Here is a 9,287-nt window from a genome sequence, read left to right on the forward strand (position 1 = left end):
CTATCATTTTAGCTACACACTTGGTTGTGAACTAGACTTGAAATGTACCATATATATTAATACATACAAAGTCAAATGTTTTAAATACAGGGAGGCAATATACTGTATTTTTACTGTGCCAGCCCTGTGTGCTAAAATGAGGATTGATTTGATTTGTGTGCCATGCAGCACAATGTGATGCACCTTTCCAAAATACAAATATAGACCTCATGAGTTAATAATGCAAACTGTAGCCACACAATAGCAAGAATGTGAGTCAACTATAAACCATTCTAAGACATAACTAGCCCTGTTTGAGCCATTTTATTCAGCAATATGACACACTGCAGTAAGGGAATGGTATTGAAAATACTATAAATATACTATATACTATTCTACATGCTGCCACAATGAGACAACCTATGTTGCACACATCATATATACATATATGTATATATATTCATAATTACCAGTTAAGTATAAAAGTGATAAATAAAATTCATAATGATAAAAATAAAACCAGTTAACTACATTCCATAGTTCATGATTAGGTATTTACTGATAATGTTACAGTTTGACAATCTTTTGGTCAAATGCCACCCATAATTAGTTGATTTCTACTGTCTGTTCCTGAACATAGACAATGTAGTGGTGAGTGCTTTCTCCCTGAGTGAGAACAGTCAGAGCCTCCAGGCCGTCAGTCTCCTCCACAACCATCACCTGGTCACCAGCATGACTCTCCTCACTGTTCACCACCATCAGCTGCTCACTGCAGCTACCAACCTCCTGCTCATCAGCCACCTGCAGAAACACAAATGACTCAGGTGGCCAGTCTGTGATGACATCAGCATTTTGTTTATATGGAACTACTCATGAGTTCCACAATAAATTATAAATTTTAGTTTTACCTGTTCTACCACAGTAACAGTGCCTGGAGTCATGGCAACCATGGAGGCGACCGCATCATGACTCTCTGAGCTAAGTTCAATGATCTGCTGGAGGATGTTGACTGTCCCTACACAGACAAAAACACAGTACAAATATTTAAAAAACGTTCATATACAAGCATTAACCACATAAACAGCAGTAGCCAATGACTGGGCTTTTACCTGAAGTATCATAGAAGAAGGGCTACATCTATGAAAACTTGACATTAGTGTGTTTACTACTATTGCCATTTCCTTGCAGTCCTGCCTATTAATACTTCATTCAGTCATTCAGTCAGTCAGAGTTCTTACCATTGCTGCTGTCCTGGAGGGCTGCAACAGCTGCTTCTGTCTGCTGCTCTTCATCCTTTGCAGGATAATACTGTGCTTCTACAGTCTCCACAACCTACACATTCATCATATGGTAGAATTGATATCACATGGTGAAAAATTTTAAAAACCTATGAAGTAAAATAAGTCGATATCACATTCCCAAATTCTGAGTGTGATTATTGTCTTAATAGCATTAGATGATGAAGAATGCCTTTGGTCTCCAGCATTTCTGGTGTGTGTGTGTATGTATGAGCGTGCGTGCATGGGTGTGTGTACCTCCCAGGAACTCCCTTCCACCAGCTTCAGACCATGTTTATATTTCAGGTGGCGGTTTAACTCCCATTTGGTCCCATAAACAAATTCACAGACAGGACACTTCATAATGCCTAAAGACGGACACAGAATAAATGTTTTGGGGTGATCAAACTGTATAAAGCTCACATAATAAATTTGGTCTATGTTTACACTGAATTATTCAGTTCTAAATGAAACGGTCATCATCTACTTATACCCCTCTGGTTAAACACAAGATCATAATAGGGTAATAATTACGCTGGTGTTCATAAACTGCAAAATGTTCTACTGAAGTAAATTGTCATACCTTTCTGGTCCAAAGTATCTGGATTGGGCAGTCCTGGCCCAGCATTCTGATACTCCTTATCTGGATGCTTTTTGCTGTAGTGTCTCTTGAGAGGACCAGCAATGTTGCAGGAGTAGTGGCAATGTGCACAACGAAATGGCTACAGAGAGAGATAGATTATTGAGTAATTAATTACTGAACGATACCAATTACAAAATGAAAATATATATTAGTACAATGTAATCATTCTGTTTCTATGGTGCAGCTGTAGTACAGTTAGTAATGTTATATCTACATACTTCTCTGATTGTGTTTGTGTGTAGTGTGTCCTAACCTTAAATTCAGCATGTTGCTCCATGTGTCTGAGCAAGGCAGGTTTAGCGACAGAGGTATAGTCACACTCCAAACAGTGAAATTGTTTCCCTGGGCAAACAAGTCATTATCCTCATTAACATCTTCATGTTGTACTTTTTAAACATTTGAACACTTCAGACAATAGGTGATAGCATTGTGATTTTACCACATGGCAATAACAAGTTCTGCCCAACAACTGGAAATTGAGAAACATGAAGAATGTTCCTACCTTCTTCAGAGTGGCTCAGTCTGTGGCTTTTGAGCGTAACCTTAGATTTAAACTTTTTACCGCACAGATCACAAAGGTGACTTCTCTCTGTGCTGTGTCGGTTCATGTGAGTCTTCAGGTTACTCTTACTGCGGCCTGCATAGTCACAGACACTGCAACGGTATGGTTTCAAACCTAGACATACACATTTATGGAATCAATCATATGGGATACATCATGTTTCATTCATCGATCAACAAATACATCAAAGAGCTCCAGGTAGATCATTTGTGGTAGTAGTCCAGGTAAACTTTTGAAAATATATCATGCAGAGTCGTGCAGTGAGTGAGCATATGTCTTTGAGTGTGTGTGTATGTGTGTGTTTGTGTATTACTATGAGAGTGATGGCACACCTTGATGGGCCCAGATGTGTTGCTGAAAGTCACTGCTGTTCTTTATGAAGTAAGAGTCACAGTAGGGACACTTCTCTGCACGCTTCGTCATTAACCCTTTACCAGACCCAAGGTCAGTGTCTGTAAAACATACATGTACATGCAAGCACACACACATTTAACTGATTGTCAAGTCACTAGCTTTTTACTAAAGTGCCATTAAGGCACAACAGTCCAAGAAAATGTTCCATTTAAAAATGTTGGCGTTTTATAGTCTTAAAGCTTTGAAAAGTCCTTGCATTCCAGGATGTGATTCATTATCCTCAATAATAATTCCTATATTATATAATTGAAAATATTGCCAATCTAAGATAGCAACCAATGCTGTGTTATTCAAGTCTCTTTTCGGAACAAGTTATAGAATTTACAGTTTTGAAATATTTTGTATACAATAGAAGAACAGAAACCAGGTTAAAATGTGTGTTCAGTCTATCCCTTTATACAGTATGGTATATCCTGTGTGTGTGTTTGTTTACCAGGGTGGGATGTTTTCATGTGACTTTTCAGTCTGTGCTCTGGATAGCTCTGATTGCACACTGGACACGCCACAGTCTTTCCCTGTAAACCACAGGAAGAGAAATCAAGAGTTACTTTTCATATAACTCAGAGAGATATTTTTCTCAGGTTAGAAAAACTGAACAAAACACAGATGTTACCTGTTCCTGGTGTGTCCTTAGATGAGCTTGTAGTTTGTATTTGTCAGGTGTTGCATACTTGCAGTCGGGTTTTGGGCAAGGCAGCAACAAGCCACTGTGCTTCTGTATCAGATGGCGTTTTAGAGAGCTTTTAGTGATGGAAGAGTAACTACACTGTGAGCAGTAATGCAAGTGCTCCTTGGTGTGTGTGCGCACGTGGACGTTATAGTGGACTTTGTACCAGAACAGTTTACCTGTGGAGCAGAGGAAAACCTGGTTAAACAAGCAGATGACACCTAAGATTCAAAGCATGTCAAATTAAATAAATCATCTCACCACAATATTGACACTCCAGGTCTCCATAAACCTTCCTAAGTCTTTGGAAAATGTCCATATTTAGTTGAGTCTTTTGAAGAGATGATATCACCTGCTGGAAGGCACTCTGAGGGCAATCTGATGAATCCTAAGACCAAGGTGGAGTCAGACTGAGGCATGATTACAGCACACGAGCAATCAATCAATTCAATTCGTCTGAAGAAGAAATAAACAATTCCACATTCGAACGACAACGACTACATGTAACTAACCTTGTCTGACTGTATAGTTTGGGAATTTTCCGTCGGAGTTGCTGAGGCCAGGGGTGTGCTTTGAACACACACATCAGGTAAGTGTGTCATTTCTGCTGGTGAAGATGAGTCTGTGTGGTTGGAGTTATGCATATTCTTATCAGCTGCAGGTGTGCCTTCTGGAATGGATGTGTGTATGTTTACTGCTCCATGTGTGCATGCGTCAGAAGTGCTGTCCTGAGATTTCTCCCGAGTTACTGGCTCTGACTGATCAGGAGAGTTGCTCTCTTCATCTTCCCCCCTGTCGGTGTGTTTCTCTGTTTGATGCAGCACTTTCTGGGAGTCTGACTCTGTGCATCTTTTTTCAATCTCTCCTTCTTTCCCGGTCTGTGGTTTGAACCTCTGCTCTTCATCCATGATTTCATCCTGAGATGTAGTTTGCTCTCCCTCCCCCTCTGCTGCTATTAACCTTTCTCCCTCATCACCCTTATGCTCCTCTTCTCTAACCCCAGTAATTGTATCCCCCTCTCTCTTCTCATCTTGACCCTCCTCTGTTGTTTCCTCTTGCTCACTCCCAACAGCTTCCTTACATCTTTCCTCATCTCTCTTATCTTCCTGTGCCTCCTGTGCCAGATAGTAGCTGCTGTTGATACAGTCCGTGAAGGCTTTTTCTTGGTCCAATTCTGGGTGAGACTCAGTAAGGTGACCCTTCAGGCTCTGACAGCTGACAAACTTTGCCCTGCACATACAGCACACATAGATGAAGAGGTGCTTTCTGACATGAGCAGCAAGAGCAGCCATCTTGGTTGCAGCGTGGTCACAGAGCAGGCAGGCGAAGGGGCGCTGGGGGCCATGGACCAACAGGTGGCGCTCACGTTCCAACTGGTTCTTAAAGCGGCGGTTACAGGTGGGACATTGGTACAGGAGCTGTCTGAGTCCCTGACGTGTCTTTAACCTAGAAATATAAATAGATTAGTGGGGGGGGATGGGTGAATTAGTAATACAGGTGGTTATTTTAGGGTATTTGGGAAGAACAGTAAACCAAACCTGAGTTGCTGGTAGTTCTGGTAGATAGCAGGGTCTTTCAAGTTATGCTGTTGCTCCATGTGTTTCAGCAAGTTCTTCACGTCTGAGTACTTTTTACGACAGAAACTGCAGTGCTGCTTCACCTTCATATGTACCCGCTCTATATGAACCTTCAGATGCCCCGGACTGAGGCAGTTGAAAGGACAGTGCTGGCAGCTGAACTTCTCCCCTGTGTGCTTCCTTAGGTGAACATTCAGGTTGGCTAAAAAAGAAAAGTCAGCAAACAAGAAATTTAAATTGGATAGGAAAATGTATTTCCAATTTTTATAAATTGGGAATTCCAAAGATGCAGTTTTGTCTGTTATAAATGTTATAAGTAGTAATGACAATTGATGGAGCAAATAAGTAGTGAGGTCAATGAAATGTTCATACTAAGTGAAACATTGTTGGCACTTAAGTTTACTAAATCACTAAGTAGCTGTTAACCAAATTATTTTCCAGGAATTATTCATTTGAAGCTTTGAAGAGTGGACTACAGGACAGCTTTGGCATCATGACAGTTTGCACTGAATGAGATGAAATTTACCTTTGATGGCTGAAGCGTAGTCACAGTGTGGGCATTGAAATGGTTTCTCCTGGGTGTGTGTCCTGAGGTGGGCGATCAGTGAGTGTCTGAACTTAAAGATCTTATTACAGAACTCACAGGTAAAGACCTTCAGCTGGCTCTGAAGCAGACTGAGATGAAGAGAAAAACAGTTTTAATTTTACCAGCTGACCATTGATGCTTAGTGTGGTGGTCGTTGTATTTGTATAAGTATATCTATTACCTGGTTGCGTCTTGCTTGATAGAATATTCTTGAAAGCCTTTTCTGGCAGCTGTTGTTTTGGTGGCTAGGTTAAGACTAGTTGGGTAAAAACATTTAACATTTAAGTAATTGAGCCAACATATACTGTATCATCCATGGTGAGATATCGAAATTGTCATCACATTTTCTACTTTTTCACAACAAGTGATTCTGACCAATCACAGATGGACATTTTACACAACATTACTTTGGTTCAGGGTCTGTGTTGGGGTTCTGGGGGCAGGCAGTGGTTGGGTTAACAGAGTCTTCTGTCAGATTCTGGGAGGCTGCTGGGTCCTGAAGGTCCTCGGGCTATAAAAAATAAGACCATAAAATTGATTTACAAATGAGCTGAAACATGAATAATGGTGAAATCCAGATGTGGCTTACAAATTTCAATATCTCATCAACTGTATTTGAAATTGTGCTGAAACCCTAAAATCAATGTAGATTTAATTTTTTTATTTTCTACTTTTACATAACAATAGTATTCGCTGGAGTGCTCTTGTATTGGATTGTATAAGACTTTACCAGTGTACAATACATTTTTTTAATTATGTGCCCAATCATGTTCAAGTACAGTTCTGTACAAAATTACGTTTTTCATTGTGGTATTTCTGGTGTTATGTTCATACAGTCCATTAACTGCTTAATGTCTGAAATTCTACAATGTGTTGACATCAGCTGAGACACATTTTTATGATTTGCGTGTGTATGTGTGTGTTCCTGTGTTTACCTGAGCACAATCTTGAATGGCTGCAGACCCTGTTTCTACTGTACTGTCTTCTACCGGAACCATTGTAGTAACACCTGGTAAATCAAAGAAAACATATCACATACATGCAGTGTCGTCTACAGCACTCAAGTCAGTCCTGAAGACCAATTGTTATACTAGCGATAAACTGACCTGGAAGTGTCTTGTCTTCCGTCAGAACAACACTGATGACTGACTTTCTGTTTCGTGATGCGGGGCCATTTTTGGGAGCGGGGCTTCGGCCATCACGCAACACCTGACTTCTTCTATTGTTTTTCTGGACTCTCGAGCCGTCTACACCTACAATCAGACAAAAGGATGTGCAGATGGCGACAGCAATAAAAGACATGTCCACTTTTAAATTTACAAATTAAATGAATACTACTATAGCAAGCCATTACTAACTTAATAATTAGTTTACATTGAACTATGATTAAGATTTTTCCAGGCAATTGTTTGTTTCAATTTGAACAGTGGACACACTTCAGCAGAGGGCGTATAATGCAGAATTAACAATCATCACTATATGTCAATCAGAGACCATATATTCTTCAAAGCTCACATTTTCAGCAAACATTAAGAGTCTTTCCCTGTAGACATAATTTGAGGAATGAGCTACCTTTTTCTCTTATCAGTCCGGGTTGCACAGGGTTTTGTTGAGCCTGGTTTGAATTTGCTTCCCCGTGGTCCAAACTCTCCTCAACTCCTGCACACAGATGCACAGTGGATTTCTTAATGTGAACATGTCAACAATAGGGAAACACTTAAAAGTATACCCATTGCTTGTTCAGTCCTCACCATTCTCTTCTTCCTCCCCCTCCTGCTCCTCCTCCTCTCTCAGGCAGATGTGTTTGAGGATTTGCCGTTTGTTGCTGAATGAGCGATGACACTTTTTACACTCCAGACCCAATATCCCAGCATTGCCTTCACCTTGGAGCAGAAAACAATGAGGGGTCAGACTACCAGCAGCAGGAATGCCGAAGTAAAACTAATATAGATACAGAAAACCATTTTGAAATTACAAAATAATATAAAGTACAGGAAGCAAAGCAATGATCAATAAACCATTACCTAGAATAAACAGAATAATGACACAATAGACATAATGTGAATGCTCCTCACAGTCATATCAGAAAAATGGAAGCTGTACTTTAAAATAACACTACAGGAGTGAATGTAGATACTAACTGTGTGGAAATCAAGGTTTAGACTTAGACTAGATTCAATCGGAGTGTGATATTTGTGATGAATGGATGTTAAACCAAGGATGAGGGGATACATAAATACTAACCTTCTGTTGAGCTGGTCTGTTGGTCTCCTTTATCCCTAATGGTCTCCTCATCTTTTTGAACTTTATTCTCAGGAGAAGTGGACCCTGCCTGGTTGGCCTGGCTTAAACTGGAGCGCATCTTCTTGGTGGAGCCCTTTGGTCTTCCTCTTTTCCGCTTCGCTGGGCTCTCTGTTGGCCAATAGCACAGCAGCACAGATTGATAGATATGTCTACAGTCTACAGTCATCAGTGAAATGAAGGAATGAATTTCTCTTCTTTATCACTGAAAATGGCAGAGTTCACTATTAAATTAACTTCAGTTCAAACTGACTGGGTTTTAATGATAAACATTGCTGATAAACAGGCTGATGAGTACTTAATTTATTTCTAAAATTCTAATTAATACTTGCACTGGTAAATAATGGGAATTGGACTGTGATGTAACTTTCCTTATATTCTATATATGGTTCCACAAGTAGTTGTGATAAACTTATGATGCTCAGACCTGTCTGCATCTCCATGGGCTTGGCTGCAAGGGGCTGCAGTGCAGTGATGATGTCATCAGGAGTCTCATGTTGGGGATGCAGCTGAGAGCAATGGGCCAGCAACTGAGAGCGGCTTGGGGAAAAGAGGTTGCACAGCCGACACATAAACACCGATCCAGCTGGAGGAACAAGAACATATGCAGGACAACCCATGAGAGACGGAGACAAGGAGAGAACAACAGAAAGGTCTGAAGGTGTCCACATCCACCTGTAGGGGAACAAGCTTATGGGCCTTTATTAACACTTTAGTATTAGATTAATACTTAATGCTTATAGCTGCCAGTTTTAATTGTTTTATGCAATTCTTTGACACAAAATATCTTCAGTCACATATAGGGTTAGAGAAGCCTTATTCAAAACCACAACAGGACGAATTTATTGAATTGTCTCAAAGCTTAGGTAAGTTGTTCATTTACATCCATACCAGACATGTGATGGGGGCAGACTAGAGCTTACAAAGCTCTTGAATATGAAATGAAATTTGTCGCACAAAAAGAAAACTGTTATTTGAGTCCACATCGTGGCTACAAAGTATAATGCGGTGAAAATCAGCGGCCAGGTTTGTATGTTTTATTATGATTTGTCCCAATTTAACATGAAGACCGCACAGACATATTCGAGTTGTGGCTAGCGCAAATTCCTACCTGCTTTTTCTCCGTCCATGTCCTCAAACGTAATAACAGCACAAGGATACAAACCTAGTGATAGCTTTGACGCAACACATAAGTAAGAATAACAAATGAATTAATGTTTAGAGTCTAAATTTAACTTTATGCGACGTCGACATTTCTGTCGAATCTGCGACACAGGTCCT

At 40.2% G+C, this 9,287-nt stretch overlaps 1 protein-coding gene across 2 annotated transcripts; it reads right to left on the bottom strand.

Annotated features, from left to right (window-relative positions):
* Window positions 1-294: 294 nt before the first annotated feature.
* zfat (zinc finger and AT hook domain containing) lies at window positions 295-9,287 on the bottom strand. 2 transcript variants are annotated; one of them, XM_076152748.1, is made up of 23 exons: window positions 9,118-9,287; window positions 8,434-8,592; window positions 7,950-8,117; window positions 7,457-7,588; window positions 7,278-7,364; window positions 6,812-6,958; window positions 6,641-6,714; window positions 6,113-6,216; window positions 5,887-5,961; window positions 5,646-5,794; window positions 5,081-5,321; window positions 4,055-4,988; window positions 3,804-3,930; window positions 3,489-3,721; window positions 3,309-3,390; window positions 2,794-2,913; window positions 2,402-2,575; window positions 2,153-2,241; window positions 1,840-1,978; window positions 1,515-1,624; window positions 1,218-1,311; window positions 888-994; window positions 295-780 (listed from the first exon to the last, which is right to left on the bottom strand). In XM_076152748.1, exons 1-23 carry the CDS (start codon window positions 9,134-9,136, stop codon window positions 586-588), a joined length of 3,759 nt encoding a protein of 1,252 aa, XP_076008863.1. In that variant the 5' UTR covers window positions 9,137-9,287; the 3' UTR covers window positions 295-585. The 2 variants fall into 2 exon arrangements, with proteins under 2 accessions (XP_076008863.1, XP_076008865.1); XM_076152750.1 differs by lacking the exon at window positions 9,118-9,287 and adding an exon at window positions 8,898-9,034.

This window comes from Genypterus blacodes, unplaced genomic scaffold, assembly GCF_046128005.1.
Source record: "Genypterus blacodes isolate CSIRO-AG114 ecotype Tasmania unplaced genomic scaffold, CSIRO-AGI_Gbla_v1 ptg000057l_1, whole genome shotgun sequence".
Lineage (NCBI taxonomy): Eukaryota > Metazoa > Chordata > Actinopteri > Ophidiiformes > Ophidiidae > Genypterus > Genypterus blacodes.

Coding starts and splice junctions, on each gene's coding strand:
- zfat (XM_076152748.1), bottom strand. Junction 7,589..7,949: donor ACAGACCAGCTCAACAGAAG/GTTAGTATTTAT, acceptor TTCTGCTCCAAG/GTGAAGGCAATGCTGGGATA. Junction 6,959..7,277: donor CGGACTGATAAGAGAAAAAG/GTAGCTCATTCC, acceptor GTCTGATTGTAG/GTGTAGACGGCTCGAGAGTC.